The 24,810-nt window shown below is 41.2% G+C and overlaps 1 protein-coding gene across 1 annotated transcript in view; it reads right to left on the reverse strand.

Moving 5' to 3' along the window:
- Window positions 1-585: 585 nt before the first annotated feature.
- Window positions 586-24,810, reverse strand: part of MCOLN2 (mucolipin TRP cation channel 2) — a 39,849-nt gene continuing 15,624 nt past the window's right edge. Inside the window, exons 3-13 of the mRNA XM_065409053.1 lie at window positions 20,787-20,940; window positions 20,139-20,232; window positions 19,954-20,050; window positions 19,397-19,496; window positions 14,015-14,127; window positions 12,615-12,764; window positions 9,311-9,412; window positions 9,070-9,192; window positions 5,194-5,400; window positions 3,241-3,359; window positions 586-1,183 (exon numbers count right to left, since the gene is read on the reverse strand). Of these exons, the coding sequence (XP_065265125.1) occupies window positions 1,147-1,183; window positions 3,241-3,359; window positions 5,194-5,400; window positions 9,070-9,192; window positions 9,311-9,412; window positions 12,615-12,764; window positions 14,015-14,127; window positions 19,397-19,496; window positions 19,954-20,050; window positions 20,139-20,232; window positions 20,787-20,940 (1,296 nt within the window). The 3' untranslated portion in view covers window positions 586-1,146. The remainder of the gene's footprint in view (window positions 1,184-3,240; window positions 3,360-5,193; window positions 5,401-9,069; window positions 9,193-9,310; window positions 9,413-12,614; window positions 12,765-14,014; window positions 14,128-19,396; window positions 19,497-19,953; window positions 20,051-20,138; window positions 20,233-20,786; window positions 20,941-24,810) is intronic.

Raw genomic sequence — 24,810 nt, forward strand, 5'->3', positions numbered from 1 at the left:
GAAAGTGCTGAGAACCCTCCCCTCGGAAAAATCAGGCTGCTTTAAGGTGTCTCAGGATGGGCACTCATATAAACACAAAATCACTAACCATTTGAAAATCTTGGCCTGTATGAACCGTCTTTGAATCTGCCACTATATATTCTCCTTCTTTCAACATGTGATTGGAACAGAAACATCAGTAAGTCAGTGCCCCAAGTAATGTACTTTTAAAAGGAATTTATTCAGTACGGAACTACCATGTCAAACCTGAAGGGTAAACCAGGCAGAACTTAGCTGGGTTTTCATTAAAAAGTTATCTCGTGTGATATTTGTGGTGAAAGCTTCCATTCACACCATATGTGACTGATTTACCAATAAGTAATGTGATGAAGTGCCCAAACGAATATACTATGTGCCTATCATACACACTGAAGATTTTTGATATAATGGAGTAAGCCCACCGCCAGAAGACAAAAGGAAGTGGGCAACTACAAATTGCTTTTGTTTCGTACAAGATCTGGTACATAAGCTTAGTGATATATAAATGGCTTAACAGTTTTAAATCAATTTAACGCACATGAAGACATAAATTATTTTGCATTTTTGTGCAGCTCTGCATTACACAAATTTATTTCAAGCAACTGAATCATGTTTTATGCCAAATAAGAATTACAATCTCCATTTCCAATACATCACTTTAAATGAATGACCTGAAACACTCCTTACCAATAATTGCAATATTCAACATTCTACTTAAAAACAAGTGTGTTTAATTCTTTTTAAATATGTTCCTTAATATAAATATTTAAGAACCAGATGGTTAGTTTGGGGCCTGATCTGAAGAAGGTGCTGAGCTCCCACAGACAGTGTCTCTCAGGTTCAGGACTAAGACAGTAGAACACAGAGTGGGAATCGTCATCAGTTCTTCATAATTCTAGTCCAAATAAAGGTAGCTTTTGAGCTTCCAACGTGGTCAGCCAGCTAACACCAGCCATTAGCAGCTTTTTGCCCTGCTCGCCTCCCCAAACTACCTAATTAAATAGGGTCATAATGTTTACAAGGAAATAGCCCCAAATGACAGATCTTCTTGAAATTTGGGGGGTTGTTTTTCCACAGCAGTTTGTTCCTTCTGAACATTCTTGAGCAGTGACTTTCAGCAGTAGGTTGTCAGTTAATAAGTATCAAGTTGTCATCACTTCCTCGTCTGTAAAAAGGGGTCAGAGAGAAAAAAAAGTTGGTATTTTTAAATTCTGTACTTAAGGGCAACATAAAATCCTTGGTATATTTAAAGTTAACCATGCTGAATTTCCTATATATCTCTTAGATAATTAAGAAGGATCTACCTATACCCCTTGCCTTTAATTATGCTCTCAGAAAAAGCAAACAGGTTTTTTATGGATTGACCTTTTGCAAGAAAACCTAATATGCTATGTAATCATGAAATCAATTAGGTTCCTGTAATTTACCGTGGTCACTAGCAATCTCTGATTAGACTGAAGTCGAAGCAACTTATTTTTTCATCTATCAGCCAGACAGATGTTCAGGAAGACAGAAAGAGCTAAAAATGACTAAGCCGCACAACTGAGACAACAGATCCACCAGTCAGAACTTGTTATACCATTTAGGGCTCCCCTGACTGACATGCTCAACTAAAGACATGTGGAGGCGTGTAGTTTAAGAAAATATGCCCTTCACTGGGCAGCAGTACTGCAAGCCTGCCCATCCTGGTAAACGCAGCAACATGCCTTGCTCCCTACCTCCGGGGCAGGAGATAATCCCCCTCGTTCCCTGTTGTGTTTTGTAATTTCCTACTTCAGTGCCTCAATGCCCAGCTCCAACTAGTTTCTGCTAACCAATAGCGAACAAGTGCACTGGAAATGCTGGGAAGCCAAAGAACCCAAGTCCCTGAGCCCAAAAGAAGTTCCAGGTTTCAAGCCAGCTGCAGGTCCCCTGCCGTGGAAGCTGAACTTGTTTCCTTCTTTCAGTGAAGTCAGTTAAGGAGAAAAGGATCTATAAGTCTGCTTGCAGCCTTAGAGAGTAGGTTTGAAGCTGCACTTAAGTTCACCGTACCTCCTACCTTTGAAGTGTCCACAGCAGCTATCTGGAGATTTAGATGTTCTTTTATTCTCCCCCCCCTCAAGCCAGCAATTTTTCTCAACTAAAAGACACTTAAGCCTCAGCCAGGGGCACATCAAAAGCAGAAAGCTGTGGTTCACAAGAACCTTACTGTGTAAGATCCATTGTTATAGATCATTTAGGAACACAAGATTTGCCACACTAGTTCGGGTCAGTTGATCACCCAGTTCTGCTACACTCCTCACATGACATCACTCCCTCAGGCTCCATCTGCCTCCAACTCTGCTGTGCATAAACCTCAATGCCATTGCCACCAGGGCCTTGCTACTGTTGTCAATGCCAGCAGGCAGAATCCACAGCCATCTACCTACCACTTTAGCAGGGATTAAGAGGTGGGAGTGAGCTTGGTACTATAGGATGAATGGTCCCTACGCCTTTTCTTCCCCCAGGAGAAAGAACATGACAGCCTGCTACTGGCCCCTTAACCCCTATAGGGGTCTGAACCAGATGAAATGCCTTCCAGTCCCATCCACATGGTCCAAATACAGGCCCTGCTCATAATGATGGGCACTTCCAGGCAGCTCAGTGGAAATGACCACGGTTCTCAGGGAAATGCTCCCATTAAACTAGAGGGGAGATTGCTGGGAATGGTTTAATCAGACAAATCTCAAGGTTTGGGATGAGGGATGGGTCACTTAAAATGAAAGAACAAGTTCTCTCTTGTGCCCTTCTACTGCTACCTGCCAACAGATCTCCTACCTGGAAGTCAAGATGGTCTTGGAGCCTAGCTTTGCTCTAACAGTTTTCAGTGCTCTGTGCTTCCCTGAGCTGATCAGCACAACTCTTCCCTTTAGAAATATTAATGATGCTCTCTCTCTCTCTCTCTCTCTCTCATATATATCTATATCTATAGTTTTTTTTTCATCTGTAGGTCTCCGAGGGCTTTACAATGATTACAGTGAAACTCAAAAGGTATCTTTCCCTGCCCTCTCCCCTTAACAAATTAGCTATTTTCTAATGCTAAATACAACAGAAAGGGATAAATATATTTAAGAGTCTGAACATGCTATAGTTAGATTTCTGGGCGTGCCTACCATAGTGAAACCCATACTTTCCAACAGACAGCTAACCTCATGGGTACTTATGAGAATTACATAGCTCACGGAATCGCACTGCCATACTGACCTCCTACAACAGCAGATGAAAGGCATGGAAGCCTGTGGTTCTTTGCTATAGTCTGTGCTACTGCATTCTTTAAGGAATTCATGAAGATCTGTTACTGGAAAGCCGTTTTGCTGGTATTTCTGAAAAACAGGACCCCTCATTTACAGTGCATGAGAAATCATTCCTTGTGTCATTGCTCTAAACCTTCCTCCATTTTACACTGCTCTCCCACACTTTTATCAGCTCTAACATCTAGATTAATAGATGAATCAAACTGTCACTACTGCAGCAAACAAAGCAAGGCTAGGAGAATGTGGTCGTGGGAACAGAAGAATGAGCTAAAGGAAACATATTGAAAAAAGAAAAGACACTATTCAGTTATTCCTTTTCGCATGTTACTTGCATAACTATCCAGTTCATTCCTGCGTGGTTCTATTTCACCGTTTTTATGTTGATTTTTTTCTCCTACATATTCACCATAAATAAGTGAGTTCTCCATAAATTAAAAATCCCAAGCTCTAAAGACCAACAGCTTTGAAGCAGAGATAGACAGCAGCCACTTAGAAGTTTAGTCAACCTTTTCATTCAGAGGAAGTGCTATATAAAACAGAAAATCAACCGATTCTTCTCTGGGAATTTTGGGGAAGTTATATGGCCTGTGTTATAAAGGAGGTCAGACTAGATGATCACAATGGTCCCTTCTGGCCTTGGAATCTTTGAATACGGAGCGGCTTCTCCTTTAAACCACTGGATCCACATGAGAGGATTAGAGGCAAGGGGAGAGAGAGAAAAAACAGAAGCGATCCCATCTCACTTTGAATATCAACAAAATTACTGCAATCCTATACAGAGAAACTTGCAAAACAGAGTCCTAGGAAGTTGTGGTCCACATACACCTCTATCCCAATCTAACGCGACCCAATATAACATGAATTCGGATATAACGCGGTAAGCAGCGCTCTGGGGGGAGGGGGGCTGCGCACTCTGGCGGATCAAAGCAAGTTTGACATAACGCGGTTTCACCTATAACGCAGTACGATTTTTTGGCTCCTGAGGACAGCGTTGTATCGGGGTAGAGGTGTACTGCCACTAACAATTTACCACTATGCTGCACACGTATTTACATGAGAACTAAAACAAAAAGACAACAGCCAAAGGCCAGTTACTGGATGCAGCCTTCTCACTGGTCACCCTAACCACCAGGACTTAAGTATGTAGAAATACAAGTGACTAGAAATGTACAGAAAATACTGATGGGGGGCAAGAATGCAGGGAAGAGATCTAGAGAAGGGGATATTTTTAATTCCACTCCATTTTTCACTGGAACTGGATAGAGTGGTTCTAGCTAGCAGTTCATTAGTACTAGACTCAGTGGGTCTCCTCCATACCACGCACCCTACTAATTATTGAGCCAGTAATTTCTGTGAAGCACAGGGAGCAGAGGTATTCAAATCTGTACTGCTAAGCAATTTTAACTGAATGGGTTACCCCCTTGCCTCCTTCTCCCCCAGACATCTTTCAAACATCACTCTCTCCCGGCCTCAGCAAGACTTTTTGATACTGCAATTACACTCTTGCACTCCGTGAAAGAATTCTCTAGCTGTAAGCAACTGCATTCAATGATTTTAAGCTTAATATATTTCCCCACTTCCCACTCAAGTCACTATTCTGACCCAAATGTAATACAGCCAGTAGAATAAATTGGGGGAAATTGGGGGTCAGGGGGAGGGAGGTGTGATACCTTAAGTAAGTTTTCCAAACTAATGCCTGGGTGGAGATCACTTAAGGGAAATTCTCTCTTCCATTTTTTTACCAGATCTTAAGCTAAAAGCTTTGAATATCTTTACCATACATCATAATCAGTCAACATCTCAAGAGAGCTTCCATTTGTCCACCTTTATGGTTTAACTAACATGAAAGAATGCTAAATAATTGATTAGAAGAAAAAATTCCACTAAAGACAAAATGATTTACCTTTATGGTGTCATAAGAGTCTGTAATGAGTGCAATAAAAAGGCTGAGGATCATGTATATAAATAGACTAATGAAGGAATACAGATATAATCGACTGAACAGCCACACCAAGGTGCTCTTCTGCTGGATTTGAGCAAATGTTGCAAACATGTCATCACCATTGACCAAAGAAAACAGACATTCAGCAACTGTGTTCAGATCTTCAAACTAGACAATATTGAAAGAGACTGACATTAGAACCTGAACACCACATACAGTCAGGTTAAAGGAGATAAAGACAGACATTTTCACTAACAGTTTTCCCACAATTTTTTTTAAACACAGCCACTATTCTCCTGCGCCCCTCTACCCCCCCAAAAACCCCAAAAAACCTCCCACAACCACAATCTCTCTCTTTTGTGTATTTCATACATTTAAGACTGGCATGATCATTTGGCTTGGGAGGCAGAGATAATTCCTTTTCCATATGTACCTGAGTGTTTTGCATTGACATCAGTTGTAGGAAAGGTGCCAACGGGTTAAAGCATCTAACAAACAACCACCACTAATGTTTAATGCTTTCATCAGAGGGTCTCAAATTGCATTATGCATGCGGGAAAGTATCCCCAATTTAGAGATAAGAAAATTAAGGCATAGAGAGATTAAGTGACCAAGGTCACACAATGAGTAGTGACAGAGCTGGGAACAGAATCTAGGTCTTCTGATCCCCCAGTCTCTTATTACTCTTTCAATAACATTTTTTAAAATCCCCTTCCAGCAGCACATTGGTAAAGATCTGTTTAATTTTTTCTGCACTTGGGGGAAATAGGACACAAGTGGAGCCACTACAGTTCCTCTAACCTTTCTGTGCCGAAATTATAGACCATACTTCTCTTTAACAAAAATACTGAGATTGAAAGAATATCTTCCAGCTATATTTTCTCATTCCATTATTTGGTGAAGGAGTTGGGGGTCATCTTGCAAATTATCAGGTACATTTGAACCCAAGTTTAGGTTTGAATGATAAAAGGTTTTCTTAATCCCAATATAGCAGCAAGAAAAATAGGTATGGCAAATTATAAAGATTTTATTCAGTGGGTTGGGTGCCAACGGACCTCCACAGCAATAGCTAAAGACCAAGGGACAGTGCGAGCAGGTTCAGGCCTTATATCAAGCTCCACTAGGCAATCTCCTATTTTGCCTTTTCACTTTGCCTTAACCAACTCTACCTACTCTCAAAACCTCCCCACAGTTTTACATTTTCTGGGTCCAAAAAGAATGCTGGATAGTCCAGAAACCCAAAGTAAATAGCATTTATGTCAGGCATTCAGAGTAGCTGGCTGATGCCGTGTCAAACATGTCTTCAGAGAAGATTAAATGCTAAATATGGGCAATTCCCACTTAAATGACCTATGAGGAATGGTTGAAAGAATTGAGCATGTTTAGTATAGAGAAAAGAAGGCTGAAGGGGACGTAACTGTCTTCAAATATATAAAACGTTGTTATATAGTGAGCAATTGTTCCCCAGGTCCACTGAAGGTAAGACAAGAAATAATCTGGTTAGTTTGCAGCAGGGGATATTTAGGTTGGATATTAGGAAAATCTTTCTAACGATGAAGGATAGTTAATCACTTTAACAAGTTATCTAGGGAGGTTGTGGAATCCCGGTCACTGGAGGTTTTTAAGAACAGGTTAGACAAACATGTGCCAGGAATGTTCTAAGTATATCTGGCCCTGCCTCAGCGCAGTGGAGGCAAGAGGAAGACTAGATGACCTCTTGAGGTCTCTTCCAGTCCTACATATCTATGATTATGTATTCTATGACGTGTGGGGAAGGAGTAAGACAAATTTGCTCTAAGGGATATTAGGAAAGGGTGATTTTAGAACATGAAGTGGTCCACGAGTGCCATCTAGAGATCCGAGTTCAGCTCTCTTGATTCTGAGCTGGCAGGGCTGCTCAGTGAGCCATCTAGCAAAAGAAACAGCTAGGAAGGCTTCACCTTGCTCACTGTCACTCCTTGTAGTTGTCACATGGAAAGAGCAGAATCCAGCTCTTCTCTGATGAGCAGAGATTCTCTACTACATGCGGCCCGAGAGAGGCTGGGTGGAAATATAAGGGATTCTGAAACTCTTCATGAAAAAATTAAGAGGGAATCTGTAGAGTACTTTTCCCCACCCAATTCCAAGTGGCAAGGTCTGTAGCTGATGTAATAGATGGTAGTTGATTCAAGATGACTTGTGGGAGGACTGTCCTGTTTCTCTTACTTCTTTATTTTTAAAATAAGGAAGGACAGATAAGTAGTAATCTTCTGCTACTCACTGCTTCACATGAAGTTGCTTGCCTGCATGTCCTACCTTTGCACTACACTTCAGGAGACAGCAAATTTCACTGAGAAGCAGGGAGTGCTGCTTCTGGGAGTGTCAAGTTGGTGGGACATCAAACCAGTACAACCACTAGATAGCATTACGGGATTTTGTGCACAACGCTTGCAGTGGCCATCTTGGTTAGTTAGTATGTATGAGAATCAAGTCATTCCTATTTTGGGCTGCAGTTTGGAGCATTCAGAACAGAATGAGAGTATCCTCCTTTTAATTCTGTACAGCAGACTGAGTGTGCAGCCAGTCAGCTGCCACAAAAACACACGGTAAAGCAAGTGACTAGAATAGGCTGCAAAAATAACAGGAGTACTTGTGGCACCTTAGAGACTAACAAATTTATTAGAGCATAAGCTTTCGTGGGCTACAACCCACTTCTTCGGATGCATAAGCCCACGAAAGCTTATGCTCTAATAAATTTGTTAGTCTCTAAGGTGCCACAAGTACTCCTGTTATTTTTGCGGATACAGACTAACACGGCTGCTACTCTGAAACCTAGAATAGGCTGTTCTATGCAGTACAATACTGCCATCTAGTGAGATTTGGGACAAGTTGCTAGAGCCTTAAACAAAATGAGCTGAGCCATAACATTTAATGACAAGAAAATCATACAAGATCAAGTTTTGACAACATAAATAGTCAACCATCTCATTGACTATTCTTTCACTTACTCAGATCGTTAGATGCTTGCTACTTGACAGTTCGGGTAAAAGTGATATTTACAAACGTGTCAGCTAAAAGGGACAGGTCCCCAGGGTATAATCTGACGGATGCGTAGGGTATTATGGGATTTCTGCAGAAAATTCTAGAAGCTTTTAGGAAGTATTTGGTCATCAATTAAAATGCATTAAGAGCAAAGGATAAATAAATGCATCTTATTACTAATGAGAATTAGTAAATATGCAAATTCTAAATGTTCATAACAGCAGTCTCTTCTCTAAACTTGAACTGTGGTTCTTTCCTTTGCAGAGAACTTTATAAAACACGCTAAAGCCTTTAGCTTCCCACATTTTTGAGTTATGCAGGCACAAAAATTTGGTTTGGAATACAGGAAAAAAGTATATGTAATATTTTGCATCTACACTGAAAAAGAAAAAATACAAATGATTTTGATTAAAAACTTTCCAAATCACCCTATATTTGGACCAAGACCAACTGTGCCAAGTTTCACCCAGAGGGGACGGTTTGGAGAAAGCTATGAGTAATACAAAACCCTGCTGAGGCAACATGGGGGTGAAAAGTATCAGTGCCCAGGCTATGTTAGAGTGCCCACCATTGACAGCAGAGCTGGAGCCACACCAGCACTAGAACAACAGTGGGGGAATTTCTGAAAATCCTCAGTGTAGTGTTTGGAAAGGCAGTGAGAGTTTAACATATAAAACTTAAAGCTGTTGTTATGGCTTCATAACGAAGGCTGAGTTAGGTTTTAAACTTAAGAAGCAGGAATATCCTCCCCCAAATGATAGCGCTTACTCTGAGTATGGAATGATTATATATGCACATTTAGAAGAGCTTACATACCTTTTCATGATAAGGCCCTAATACAATCCAGCCACAGAATGTATAGCCAAGATATATCATCCCAGCACAACAACAAAATCTTAGAACTTTGGGCAATGATGCTTGCATTGTTAAAATGAGCACCTGCAAAGGGTCAGGGGAGAGGAGGAGAAAGAGGACAATATACACATTAAAGAAATTAGAATAAAAACAACAGAACTAAAATAAGTTTCAACTACTGAATATTTGATTCTAGGCTTACATTGTATGTCTGGAAATATCCTAAGTATCTGATGACTCCAACCCAAACAAACAAAGTCGATGTTCCAAGTAAGATGCTGCAAACATCATAACTTGTGAGGTTCTGAGGAATGCAAAAAAAAAAGAAAAGAAAAAAAAAGGGGCAGGTGAGTGAAGTAACACCTGTTGATAGGTATTGCAGTTTAAGACTATGCAGGTAAAGGATGGCACATGGAAATTTTTTAGGTCAGATTTTAAAATTTCAGTGGCTTCAGTTGAATTCTAGTGCCAAACGGACATAGCCACATAACACCAAGCCAATATGGTTGCTCAGGAGAGATGCCTTATACAGAGAGGCAGTGGTATTGTGGAGATGGGCAAAGGTGCACAATGGCATAAAGAAATTTGCATGAAGCCTGTAAGCGCTGTGTGGATTTCACTTTGGTTACAATAGACAGTTTCAAAATTAAGTTCTCAAGGAAGTTCATTGTTTCCTATTTTTAATCATATGGCAAACTAATTTTCATTCACTACTTAAGCACTGGTTCACAATTAATAAGAGGGAGACTTCATGACTAAGGCCCTGTCTATACTACAACCTTAAACAGAATTTGTAACCAGCTGCTGGCATGGTCAACTCTCACGGGCTTTCTGCCCACACACTTAGTTAATACTGTTCATAATCACAACAGCTTCTTCTGGCCAAGGCTGACATGTTGGTAGCAAGTTTGTAAAACTTATTCTTGCCTTACTGTGCCTGTGTAATTGATTTGGCCAATGCTTATTCCTCCCAGCTACTTGTGCAGTAGGACATTCTACAGTGTGGGAAGCATGATCTATTGGCCCACATTTTCCCAGATTGCCCCAACACACACACACACCACACACACACACACACACACACACACACACACACACACCGGTACATGTGATTACACAAATTTTGTCACAAAATATGGTTGGGCTGTGGGGAAAAAAACTGCTGGGAACATAAATCCATATTTATTGTAACCGAGACAGATTGATCAGTGTGTGGCGACAGACACTGCTATACTTGTAGATTTGATAGTCCATTAAGAAAGTGGATTACAGCAGAGATGTTCCCATTCCCACAAGCTGCTGTTTGGGGACAGTTTAGAGGAGACTCCTGTTTGTTGAATGTTTCTTGATTTTCTTCTTCAGAGCACAATCTAGGCAGTGTGTTACCATCAGTTTTTAAAGGAAAGAATAACGGGCAGCATTCATTAGCTAAGCCCTCTCGGGCAGGAGCCACCTTTTTATTATGTGCGTGGTGCAGTGCCTACCACATGCAGGCAATGATCTGGACCTGTAGATGTGACTGCAAAAAAAAAAAAAATGCTATTTACAGCAACAGTTTCAGGAACAGAAGCCAAATAAATGAGATGGAATGGAATGGAATGAACTTCCAGATTCTACTGTAGCAAGAATTTTATGGAGAGGCAGACTGGGATCAGTTCTTCTCAAGAGATCCTGGGATCTTTTGGGTGAATGCTACTGGAGCCCCACTCTCTGCTCAAAGAGCAACACTTCTCTCACCCCAAATGAGAGATGCTGAACCATCCCTCTCCCTGAAAAAGCAGCTCCACCCTTTTGAGAATCTCCTCTACCCAGGTTTACCCTTCCTGTTTCCCCCAAGCCTCACCTTAGGACTCTCCTGGAGCAGAGCCACGTCTCTCCATTTCTTCCTCTTCCTCCCTATCTGAAGGCTGCTGCTGAACTGCAGCTTTAAAGTGTTTCTCTTATCTGCGTGAACCAATTCCACATACACACACGCGGAATTAAGGCAAGATTACTGACTAGACTCTATTCTATGGCTACTATAGCACCTTGGTTGGATTAAGCACTTTTTAAAGAACACAAGTGACTGCTGTTTCCCCCCACTCCTCCATTCATATAGCTCTTTCCTTCAGCTTTGGTAGGAAGGTCTGTTGTGCATGTTTGGTACTTAACATTACATGGCCTAAGTTGCTGCGTCTTGCACTTAGAGGTGTTCTGCATTGCCATCCGGCAAGTTTTGTTTGTCCATGATTCTATAATTTAATGACAGATTCTTTTTGTGTACTTATATTATATAGAGCATAGCTTGCTATACACACACACACACACACACACACACACACACACCATTTATAAATATTATAGCTTCTGCATTTTTTAAATGTAGTTTTACAGATGCAATATACACATATAAGTTTTGTAAATTCGCTTTCCTTAAAATTATATAGGGATGTCCTTTTAGAAGACTATGACCTATATTGCATTCATTATAAAAGACGTATTTTGTTTCCTGTTAACACTGAGGATGTAAATAATGTAAGAAAAATACTATGGGTTTTTGTTTTAATTTGTAAACTGTTTTACAGAAATAGGGATTGCAGAAGAAAACTTATTGAAAGAAGTGCTCAGTGTCAGTATTGTGCACTTGTGTGGGGGGGGAGTTATGCCTATGATGGCCACTCAACATAACTAGCATCCTACCAAATTCACGGCTATGAAAAATGGGTCACAGACCATGAAATCTGATCTCCCCAGTGAAATCTAGCTATTGTAAGGGAAGGGGGCTTCTATCGTGTGCCGGGCTGCAGCTGCTAGCCCTGGTCAGGCTGGGGAGGGACAGGACTTCCTCTTCCCCTGTAGGGGCCAGACCACCTCTGGGAACCTCCTCCAGCTGCAGGAAGCTCTGTGCCTGTTGGCTAGGAGTCCAGCTCTGAAGGAAGCACAGAAGTACGGGTGGCAATCCCACAACCCCCCAGGACTCCCTTTTAGGTCGGGACCCTCACAGTTACAACAGTGTGAAATTTCAGATGTAAACAACTAACACTGTGAAATTGACTATTTTTAAAATCCTGTGACCATGAAAAAGACCAAAATCAACCGTGAATTTCGTAGGGTCCTAAACATAACATACAGTAGGTGCCTTCCTGCCAGTGGCATTTGACTCAAAGGATGCTGCTCATGGACCTTCCCTTTTTGGCTGTTGAGCACCACTGTTTTGGCCATAAAAAAAGCGGTTTGGTACTCAAGAGGAAAACGTGAGTTCCAAGACTGAAGGGGCAGAAGACGCTCCAGAGTTTGACTGAACTGAGTTGGTGCCACTGACAGAGAGAAAACTCGTATTCCGGTGATAACAGACAACAAAAGACAGGTACAGATGGAGAGGAATATACTACCAAAAGAAGAGAGACCGAACCAAATCGCTGTGGCAAAAGAGTTAATTGGTCACAACTTTGGTTTTCCTTGCATTAGTCTAATTAAAAGCATGCTTAAATAGAGTGAAGAAAATATTAAGATGGGTTAACTCTCACCTTGGCTTTTATTTCCATTTTCATTATAGATCCAATGATTGTCATCACATCACTGATAATCACCAGGACATACCATCCATTTATAAACTCCAGACGATCAGCAGGACAGACATGGCGTTTGTACTTTTCCAGGAAGAAATTCACAAATCTCTGTAGTAAACATTTAGAGATTTGGTTACAGAACCTACTTTTCTCCAGAAAAAAGGAAGCTCACACAGGTGCTGCAGTTCTTGAGTACTGCTCAAGTAGAGTACTTAAGTTGGGTCTGTTGGAAGAATATGCCCTAGCAACTACTGTAGAAATAATGGATGGGCAGTATTAGCAATATCAACAGAAAAGAATTATGGGACATTCATATACAACTCTGTAAAGGGTGACTGCTATCATTACTGCATTATTACTAACTTTACTTTCTGCATCCTGCATGCCAATCCACAGACTCTCTCCTGTCCCCCTACTGATGGGTCAGCACTGCTCTCTCAATCCCTCAAAGTCTGACAAACCCTTTGCTGAACTAGGTCCCATTACCTTTTTGACAGTTACAAAGACAGTATGTTCATTAAGATAACTGGATATCATGTATCCTGTGCTCTCTTCTCCCCTCCCGTGTACACATTTAGGAAGAGATTCCCTGATGTACGGAACATATCAGTGTCTCACATGTGTGTCAGGGAAGGGTGGGGCAACAACATGACACAAAAAGCATGAGGCCCTTTGCGCTCAGGAATGTACCCAGTGAACATTTAAATATCTGGCTTTTTTAGCCTTATAGGGAAAAAAGTCAGTCATATTTGGATTTTGAGGGTGTATGATTTGCCAACTTCAAACAAACAAGGACTTGAAGATTTGGGGTGAAATCCGGCACAAATGAAGTCAATGGCAAAACTACATTGACTTCAGTGGGGCCAGAATTTTAACCTATGGATCTGAAATGAACGTATTTGTATTACAGTACCATGCAGATACTCCAATCAGGACTGAGACTTCATTGTGTACTGTACAAGCATAGAGTAAACTTAGCCTCTTTCCTAAAAGAGGGGGAGGGATAGCTCAGTGGTTTGAGCATTGACCTGCTAAACCCAGGGTTGTGAGTTCAATCCTTGAGGGGGCCACTTAGGGATCTGGGGCAAAATCAGTACTTGGGCCTGCTAGTGAAGGCAGGGGGCTGGACTCGATGACCTTTCAAGGTCCTTTCCAGTTCTAGGAGATATCTCCTTGAATTTAGAAATATCAGATTGGATATAATACAGATGCAATATACTCTTGCAGAGATATTTTCCTAGAACAGATTCACTCGATATACTTGATAATCCAAAACATAGCACTGCTTAGTGGAACTAAAATATGGAAAGCGAATGGAAACATAAGCAGAGAGAAAAGGCAGACAAGGTTATACTTACTTTTTGCAATTTCAGAGCAAGAATAATGGATCGTGTGCAGAGTATAAGGGAAGCAAAACAGCTTACGATGACAAATCCATCAAAAACCAGAATATATTGACTGTTTTTCTGAACTGCTAATAAAAAAGTACAATAGGAAACAGTTAGATCTTTACATATTCCTTCTGGCACAGAATTCTTTTCATAAGCATTTGAAAACTAACTATATAATAAAAGCTCTCTGCAAATTTATTATGACAAATTTTATAACACTTGGTATACTGTCATATCACTAGAGAAATAAGGTATATAAAATACAATCAATACATATTGAGTACATTAGAAGCCTCCTGCATGTAGGTCTGTAACTCAGATCACTGGGGTATTACATGCAGAGGGTTTGTGGGACTGTGCCCCGAAAGTGAAATGAATTTTTTCTTCTTTTTAAACTATTTGAAATTAATAATTCATGTACAGGCCAAATTCTGCTCACAGACCAAGAGAAATCTCGCTATCTTATTGACTTCATTGAAGTTGCATAAGCAAGGGCAGAATTTGGCCCGTTGACACGGTTTACCAAAAGGCTTTTCACCAATGAAGACCTGCAATTAGAAGCCTCCATTTCACCAGTTGCAACTGAGAGCTGCTGTAGCAGTTAGTGGTAAGCAAACAGTATTCCACGCACAGCACTAGAAGTAAGCGACAAACTATATCTTATCCAAGGAGATATGCAGCTCTTTGAACTTAGTTCTTTACAGGTAAGCAAAGGAGGGATGGATTTTCAATTTCTGTACACATATATAGAATTAAAAATAGATTTTGTAAAAATCTATGTATTCTGGTAGATCCAGGGTCTTAAACAGCTTTTGTAAATAAATAAATAAATAAATAAATAAATAAAAGTTAGTTCAGAGCAAAACAAGTCAGTTATTTATAATGCAGGAGTATTTTAACTCAATGTTCTTTGATCAACTACTTAATATGCAGGTAGAGTACAAAACGTGGCCAATTGAGACACCATTGTAAGAACTGATCTCACACACACAAAATTATCTGGGTTCCTATATAACAGTATACAAATATAGCGAAGATTTGGCAAGAAGGAGAACACATTGTTCCTTATCCAGGATCCCCACAAAGTTCTATCGACTATACCACGGCCCTGTATAGTAATTGTGATGGCCCTGTTTCTTCACCATTAATGAATGTGTTTATATTATTTGTCATACTGAATCTCGCTCTGAAGTGGAACCTTCAGTACTATTGTCACTTTCTAAAGTGATCAGACAAAAGCTTAATGATAGAAATATAATGTGGATGCCATTCTTTATTTGTAAGGCTCATCAAAAGAACAAGCAGGGAACATTCACTGCTTCTAATAAAGTCTTTAAAGACGTAACAGGCTTCAAGTAGTCAAAGAGGAATTATTTTGAAGTATAGGAATAAAGGTGTCATAGGTGTTTGAGTCTGGGTATTTATTATTGGTTAAAAGACCAGGCTAGAATTTCAATTTAATGTATTAAGCTCATTCAGAGCAACAGAATGGTCAAAACCTATTTTAAAAATTTGAATTTCCCTTCCAGGCAGAGTCTTGTTAAATCCATCACTAAGTAGGTTATAGCAAGGGATATTTATGTCATCTTGATACTTTTACAGAAGGGAGTTAAGCAGATCTGTTTCTTCATTAGAAGGCAGCAATGATTTGCTTAGACATTAATAATAAAAGCACACAAGTTGCAAGTCTCGGTATCCACTAGATATTAGCAAACATCTGTGCCTTCCTCCTCTAAACTCTTTTCACCCCTCCAGATAGGAAGTTGATGAGCTTCAGAAAAATATGAACAAAAACAGACTCTCAAGATCTTGGGATCTGAAGACACAGTAATGTTTACTGACTGTTTGAAAAATATGTACATTGCTATGTAGAAGACTTCCTGAACCCAGTGACATGACACGCTGGTTAAAATGAGTAAGCAGTCACCAACATGGCTGTTATTGTCAGAGAAGCAACAGACCATGGCATAACCCCTTTTATGCAATCCGTCCGCATGTGTCTCAAGATCACTACATCAGCAAGCAGGGCCAATTGCTTATTGCATCATGTGGACACAGCAGGACAAACAGGGTAGATTAATAACAGTTAACCTACATGCCTCAACTACTCGTCTGAAGTAGTGAAATGACAAAAATAACTGATGGAATAAAAATCTTATACAAGATCCCAAGTCCATCGACCTAGACCTTAGAAATATCTAAGACAGAATCACATACTTATTTAAATGTCAAATAAAGACAGTATTTCCAAATATAGTTCTGATAAGTAACAGTCAGCATGGATTTATCAAAAAAAAATCATGTCAAACAAATCTAATAGCTTTCTAACAAGCCCTGTGGATAGGAGGGAACTGGTAGATATGGTATATCTTGCCAGAGAGTAGTTATCAGTGGTTCACAATCAAGTTAGAAGGGCATATCAAGTGGGGTCCTGCATGGATCAGTTCTGGGTCCGGTTCTTTTCAGTATCTTCATCAACAATTTAGACAATGGCATAGAGAGTACACTTATAAAGTTTGCAGACAATACCAGGCTGGGAAGGATTGCAAGTGCTTTGGAGGATAGGATTAAAGTTCAAAATGATTTGGACAAACTAGAGAAATGTTCTGAAGTAAATAGGATGAAATTCAATAAGGACAAATGCACAGTATTCCACTTAGGAAGAAACAATCAGTTGCACCCATACGAAGTGGCAAATGACTGCCTAGGAAGGAGTACTGCAAAAAGGGATCTGAGTTCATAATGGATTGCAAGCTAAGTGTGAGTCAACAGTAACACTGTTGCAAAAAAAAAAAAAAAAAAAAAAAAAAAAAAGCAGCAAACATCATTCTGGGATGTATTAGCAGGATAGTTGCAGGGCCGCCCAGAGGATTCAGGGGGCTTGGGGCAAAGCAATTTTGGGGGCCCCTTCCATTAAAAAAAAGTTGCAATACTATAGAATACTATATTCTCGTGGGGGCCCCTGTGGGGGAGCCCAGGGCCACTTGCTCCCCCGCCCCTCTGGGCAGCCCTGTATAGTTGTAAGCAAGACACAAGAAGTAATTCTTCCGCTCTACTCTACACTGATTAGGCCTCCACTGGAGTACTGTGTCCAGTTCTGGACACCACATTTCAGGAAAGATGTGGCCAAATTGGAAAAAGTCCAGAGAAGAGCAACAAAAATTATTAAAGGTCTAGAAAACATGACTTATGAAGGAAGAATGAAAAAAACTGGATTTGTTTAGTCTGGAGAAGAGAAGACTGAGAGGGAACATGATAACAGTTTTCAAGTATGCAAAAGGTTGTTCCAAGGCGGAGGGAGAAAAATTGTTCTCCTTAACCTCTGACGACAGGACAAGAAACAATGGGCTTAAATTGCAGCAAGGACGTTTTAAGCCAGGGGTCTCAAACACGCGGCCCTGCGGCCCACCAAGCTCCCCGCCCCCCCCAGTTATTTTATGTGGCAGCTAAGCTCCCTGCTCACTGCTCCCCAATGTTTGGGGCCAGGCCTCTCCCCCGGCCCCGCCTGCCACCCCCACGCGTCTCCCCCGAGTGTCCCCTGGGCTCACTTGCTGCCCCCTCACTGCCCCGGAGCTTGCAGCTCATGCTGACTCCACTCCACTCTGTCGGCTTCCAGCATCACCTGCTGCCGCAGGGTCCTAGTGCCCCCCTCCACTACTATGGCCAGGGCAGGCTGCCCTTCCCCTTCCCTTCTGCCCTAGTTCTGAGCCTCTCCAATGCCCCGAGCCTCTCCAATGCCCCAAACCCCTCATCTCCAGCCCCACAGCCCTCATCCTTGCACCCCCTCCTATCCCCAAACTCCATCCCAGAGCCTGCACCCCCCACCCCCTGCCCCAGCCCGGAGCCTGCACCCAGCACCCGCACCCCAGACCCCCTCCCCCACCCGAACTCCCTCCCAGAGCCTTAGGCAGGTGGGGGTGGAGTTTGGGGGGGGGGGCAGGTTCTGGGCACCACCAAAATTTCTACAAACCTGCCACCCCTGGAAGAGACAGAGCAGGAGTGGAGTGGTGGTGGTGCAGCCCAGTGCAGTGGGGGGGCTTTAACAGAAGTAAATCTAACTAAGTGCGTGTTTTGTCCTTTGAGTGAGGTGCATTACTGTTGGTGGCACTTAGCACTTTCCGGGGGGGGGTGGGGAGGAGCAGGGAGCCGCGCGCTCAGGGGAGGAGGTGGAGAAGAGACGGGGCAGGGGCAAGGCCTCATGGAAGGGGTGGAGTGGGGGCTGGGCCAGGGGCAGCGAGGGGGGGGTGTCAGTGATGCAGCCCTCGGGCCAACGCACTAGTCCTCATGTGGCCCTCGTGGTCATTTGAGTTTGAGACCCCTGGTTTAAGCTGTACATTAGGAAAACCTTCCTAACTGTCAGAGTGATTAAGCACTGGAATAAATTGCCTAGAGAGGTTGTAGAATCTCCATCATTGGAGATTTTTAAGTGCAGGTTAGACAAACACCTGTCAGGGATGGTCTAGATAATACTTAGTCCTGCCATGAGTGCAGGGGGACTAGACTAGATGACCTCTCAAGATCCCTTCCAGTCCTATGATTCTTTACTCCTGTTCTGAAACAGTTCCTCAGGCTCACTCTGATTAAGCAATCCATCTCTAAAATAGCATAAACCTGTCCCTTAAGGATTTTCACTGCACTGTCAGACTAATGTCCTCGGAGTGCAGGGGGGTGGCCTCGGTGTTCCTACACCCGTGATGCCCATATGCAGGAACAGCACCTTGGGGTCATAGGCAAGCTGCTCTACTTCCTAGAGCTGTGAACTTGTTCAGATCACTCTCAGGATAAAGGGTCCATAAAAATGACTTAAAGCTCAGCTAGATGGGAGGATCTGGTCTCTGGTTATTAGGCTACTACTTCTCACTATACTGATGTTAAATAAAAGTGGGTCTAACATTTTGTTACTGACATGGAAGAGGGAATAAAGAGCAAACATCAATATCACAAGTAGAAACAGGAGAGTGAATTGGGACATGGTGCGAACACTAGCGGAGTCAGAAAAAGTAATGCAAAGGCAGTAATACACAGGCAGGGATGTAGGCCCCAAGCTTGAACCATTTAAAAAGGACATTAGATAACACAGTAGACAGTGTGCTGCAAGGACTACTCCTATGCATCATTTCCATCTGTAGCTTATATTATCCACTGGTTAATGCTGCCCTAGTGTCCACGCATTTCAGTAACGTTTCTAAAAATGTTGACATGTTAGCCATTTATTTCTGAATATAGCCACAGTTCACATTTGTATTTTTGTCTGTAGTTATCATATATATTCAGAAGTGGAACAATGATATAGATTTACTGGAAACCATCAGATTTTCACCATGCAGAACACATATGCACCATACTTACTAGATCCAGATATATGCCAGTCTTTGCATTCTTGAATATCAGCATCACTATCAAAATAAATTTTTACTTTACCACTGTGGGCTCTGTTGTTGAAAGTAATCTGCAAACACAAGTGTAAAGATTTATCATTTGATGAAAGCAAAACTAGCAAAATTAACACTGTCAAAAAATGCAGAGTCAAAGACTAGATTGATACCCACTGGTACTGCTTAATCTAGGTAATCTGTAAATAAAGCTATCATCATAGATTAATATACATGGAAAAATACATCTGAAACAATATGCAAGTGCAAAAGCAATCAATGATTTTACTTCTCATGAAGAACAAAACATTTAAAAAATTGAAGAGGAGAACCATGTTTGAGGAAAATAAATAGTTACTTGCTGTTATAAGAGGTCTGTCCCATTGACACCAAAGCAATCACATCATTTTGCACAGGTGTCAATGGAGAGAGTGCACACTGAATTTTTTCCATTTTGCAGTCAGGACACCAATAAGAAATGTCCTGGACTCTGGAACACTTGTTTCCATGTGTATACATCTGAAAGGCACTTACAGTATTCTGAAAGGCGTAGCAGTCAGGCAATTCTCTGGCATGAATTGTTTGTAGATCAATACCTTTAAGTTGAAAGGAGATTTCAACCTGTATAAGCCTGAAGAGTAAAAATAAATGCAGTGAATTGCATACAATAGATTCCACTATTTTCATATGAATGGATGGGTTTTCAAAACTCACTTTACCTATAAAATTCAAAGTTGAAAAATGATGAATTTATCATCTTCAAATCACCAGACCTCTTAGTGGCTAGCATCTGTGGCTCTAGGTGAATACAGTCTATGGGGGGAAAAAAAGATTTTTACAAGTTTCATTCAAAATGACTATTTTACAAATAAAGTAAGGGAGAAAACTAAGGTAACTGGATACTGGTGGACACAGATGTAGGTCCTGATCTTGCAAGCTGCTCAGTGTGGAGCCCCACTCAAGTTATTGGGGCCATGAGAAGGTGCAGGCATCTTCTGTAGGGCCCCAATACTGAAAGGTGCTAAATGTTCCCACTGAAGTTAATGGTGCTTGACAGCATTCAACAACGCTCAATATCTGGCCTCTGATCAGCAGCTTCTCTCATACAGAAGGTCAACAGCTGAAAAACCTTCAGAGAAAAAGTCTTACTGTGATGACCTACAATGCTTATGCTGTAAAGTAGTATTTTCTAGGTGGATATTAAAGAATAAAATAGGGGAGAAGTGGGTTAACTTTCCTAAGTTAAAGTAGGATTGCCACACAAATAAAATACTAACTTACTGTTGATGATTTGCCATTACAATACATAAAATGTCCATGGCAACACTTTTTTTTTTTTTTTTTTTTAATTTACAGCAGTACTGTACCTGTTTCAATGGCAATGTCTATGTTCAGCGTATCATTGGAAGGAAGCATTGTGTCTTTCTTGTACTGTTGTTTACAGATCTGTAAGCCTGACACATCGTCTTCATCTTGTTCGTAACCAAGTGTGCCCAGGGATATATTCTTTAATTGGCAGTACTAATTTAAAAATAAAACACACTTTTTCAGTTATCTTAATTATCCTCACATCAGCCTATTCACAAAAAATTACTGATGCCGATAAATATGTTTTCTTTGCCCACACTCATTCAAATTTGCTTTTTTTCCCCATTAACAAATTTAATGGTCCACAGTATCAGCTTTTCATACACACTTTGTATTTGCATAACAAGTTTGATTCAAGGATCTCAAAATTAATCAAGCCTCAACAAAGCAGGTGAATATAATTATACTCTACAAGGACATTGTGACAGGTTCGGTCACAGAGACCTCTTTGGGACTGCCACCTGATGTACTGAAACTACCTCGGAGCCCGTTTTTCCTGCCAGCTTGGGATTTCAGAACCCTGTCATGTTGAGCTAGACACGCCAGTCTGCTGCAAACAAAGACCCAGGTCTGAACCATGTCCCCCAGAGCTGCAGACTTAACTAAAAATGGCTTAAGAAGTGCTCCTGTCTCCAGCACCCAAATACCCAGTTCCCAATGGGATCCAAACCCCAAATAAATCTGTTTTACTCTGTATAAAGCTTATACAGGTTAAACTCATAAATTATCTGCCCTCTATAACACTGATAGAAAGATATGCACAGCTGTTTACTCTCCCAGGTGTTAATTACTTACTCTGGGTTAATTAACAAGCAAAAGTGATTTTAATAAATATAAAAAGTAGGATTTAAGTGGTTCCAAGTAATAACAGACAGAACAAAGTAAGTTACCAAGCAAAATAAAACAAAAACATGCAAGTCTAAGCCTAATACGTTAAGAAATTGAATACAGATAAATCTCACCCTCAGAGATGTTCCAATAAGCTTCTTTCACAGACTAGACTCCTTTCTAGTCTGGGCCCAATCCTTTCACCTGGTACAGTCCTTGTTCCAGCTCAGGTGGTAGCTAGGGGATTTCTCATGACTGCAGCCCTTTTGTTCTGTTCCACCCCCTTATATAGCTTTGGCACAAGGCCGGAATCTTTTGTCTCTCTGGGTCCCCACCCCTCCTTCTAAATGAAAAGCACCAGGTTTAAGATGGATTCCAGTACCAGGTGACATGGTCACATGTCCTGGGAGACCCCAAGCCTTCATTCTTCCTGGCCTGACTCACAGGAAGGCTTGCAAGTAAATAGAGCCATTTATAACCAATTGTCCTAGTTGATGGGAGCCATCAAGATTCCAAACCACCATTAATGGCCCACACTTTGCTTAATTACAATAGGACCTCAGAGTTATATTTCATATTTCTAGTTTCAGATATAAGAATGATACATGCATACAAATAGAATGAACACACTCAGTAGATTATAAGCTTTGTAATGATACCTTACAAGAGACCTTTTGCATGAAGCATATTTCAGTTACATTATACTCACACTCATTAGCATATTTTCATAAAATCATATGGAGTGCAACATCACAGACATGTCAAAGGTCACACTGGTAACACTGGTCTACAATTTTTGAGAAGTCTGCTTCAGAGATAAAATGTGCTATTTATTATGTATTTTGATGTGCTGAATTCAAATATGACAATTAAAACAACTGATTAGCTACTGTTTCTAAGATATTTAAGTTTTTACATTTTAGGTCTATGTATATTGTGTAGATAGTAGAGTTTTAATCATAAATTGTAAACCTAGGTCTTTTCATGTGTTTATGGTTGCTTTACATGAGAATATTTCACCTGTCCTGTTTATGTAACACTTTAAAAATCAGCAAAAGGGTTATATAAATAAAATTTATTATGAAACAAAAGGCAAAAAACTATTATGTACATAGTTTAGTCCTATTCAGTGTCTACTCAGCGCTTCTTGGCTTGTCTCTTGTATTCATTAAATGGAGCATCTCTTGTCACTGTCCAACAATAGTCTGCAAGCATTGACGGGCTCCATTTGCCCTGATAGCGTTTCTCCATTGTTGCAATGTCCTGGTGAAATCGCTCACCGTGCTCGTCGCTCGCTGCTCCGCAGTTCGGTGGAAAAAAATCTAAGTGAGAGTGCAAAAAATGTATCTTTGGTGACATGTTGCAACCAAGGCTTTTGTATGCCTTGAGGAGGTTTTCCACCAACAACCTGTAGTTGTCTGCCTTGTTGTTTCCGAGAAAATTTATTGCCACTAACTGGAAGGCTTTCCATGCCGTCTTTTCCTTGCCACGCAGTGCATGGTCAAATGCATCATCTCGAAGAAGTTCACGAATCTGAGGACCAACAAAGACACCTTCCTTTATCTTAACCTTGGAAATTTTCCGCGGAGATACTTGAAAGCTGCTTGTGTTTTGTCAATGGCCTTGACAAAGTTCTTCATCAGACCCAGCTTGATGTGTAAGGGTGGTAACAAAATCTTCCTTGATTCAACAAGTGGTGGATGCTGAACACTTTTCCTCCCAGGCTCCAATGACTGTCGGAGTGGCCAATTTTTCTTGATGGAGTGGCAATCTCTTGCACGACTATCCCATTCGCAGAGAAAACAGCAGTACTTTGTGTATCCAGTCTGCAGACCAAGCAAGAGAGCAACAACCTTCAAATCGCCACAAAGCTGCCACTGATGTTGGTCATAGTTTATGCACCTCAAAAGTTGTTTCATGTTGTCATAGGTTTCCTTCATATGGACTGCATGACCAACTGGAATTGATGGCAAAACATTGCCATTATGCAGTAAAACAGCTTTAAGACTCGTCTTCGATGAATCAATGAACAGTCTCCACTCATCTGGATCGTGAACGATGTTGAGGGCTGCCATCACACCATCGATGTTGTTGCAGGCTACAAGATCACCTTCCATGAAGAAGAATGGGACACGATCCTTTTGACGGTCACGGAACATGGAAACTCTAACATCACCTGCCAGGAGATTCCACTGCTGTAGTCTGGAGCCCAACAGCTCTGCCTCACTCTTGGGTAGTTCCAAATCCCTGACAAGGTCATTCAGTTCACCTTGTGTTATGAGGTGTGGTTCAGAGGAGGAGGATGGGAGAAAATGTGGGTCCTGTGACATTGATGGTTCAGGACCAGAAGTTTCATCCTCTTCCTCGTCTGACTCAAGTGAGAATGATTCTGGTGCATCAGGAACCGGCAGTCCTTCTCCGTGGGGTACTGGGCGTATAGCTGATGGAATGTTTGGATAATGCACAGTCCACTTTTTCTTCTTTGACACACCTTTCCCAACTGGAGGCACCATGCAGAAGTAACAATTGCTGGTATGATCTGTTGGCTCTCTCCAAATCCTTGGCACTGCAAAAGGCATAGATTTCCTTTTCCTGTTCAACCACTGGCGAAGATTTGTTGCACAAGTGTTGCAGCATATGTGTGGGGCCCACCTCTTGTCCTGATCTCCAATTTTGCAGCCAAAATAAAGGTGATAGGCTTTCTTAACCATAGTGGTTATACTGCACTTTTGTGAGGCAAAAGTCACTTCACCACAAACATAGCAGAAGTTATCTGCACTGTTCACACAAGTACGAGGCATCTCTGCTCACTTTGGCTAAACAGAAATGTGTCCCTTTGCAAAATCAAACACTGACAAATAAGAGAGCACGACACTGTATGATTTCTAGAGCTGATATAGGGCAATTTGTTCAGCAGAGTGATGTAAGCTTCGTTATGATTGCATCATCCATGACTTCTAGGAATAACATGATGCAATATCATGTATGACGCAATACCAGCTTCAGATTGCATCACTCATTGTTTTGCCTAAAAAGCAAGTACTGTCCAAACCCAGTCATAGATTTATTCATAGATCCAGTCAAAGATGTATTTTAGTCATTTCTGGTTTAAATTGAGATCCCTTCCCTTTATAACTCACTTATCCTCCGCCATTCCCAAGTCAAGGGTCGTATATACTGACCCAATAGCATATC

Source organism: Emys orbicularis, chromosome 8 (assembly GCF_028017835.1).
Source record: "Emys orbicularis isolate rEmyOrb1 chromosome 8, rEmyOrb1.hap1, whole genome shotgun sequence".
NCBI classification, from domain to species: domain Eukaryota; kingdom Metazoa; phylum Chordata; order Testudines; family Emydidae; genus Emys; species Emys orbicularis.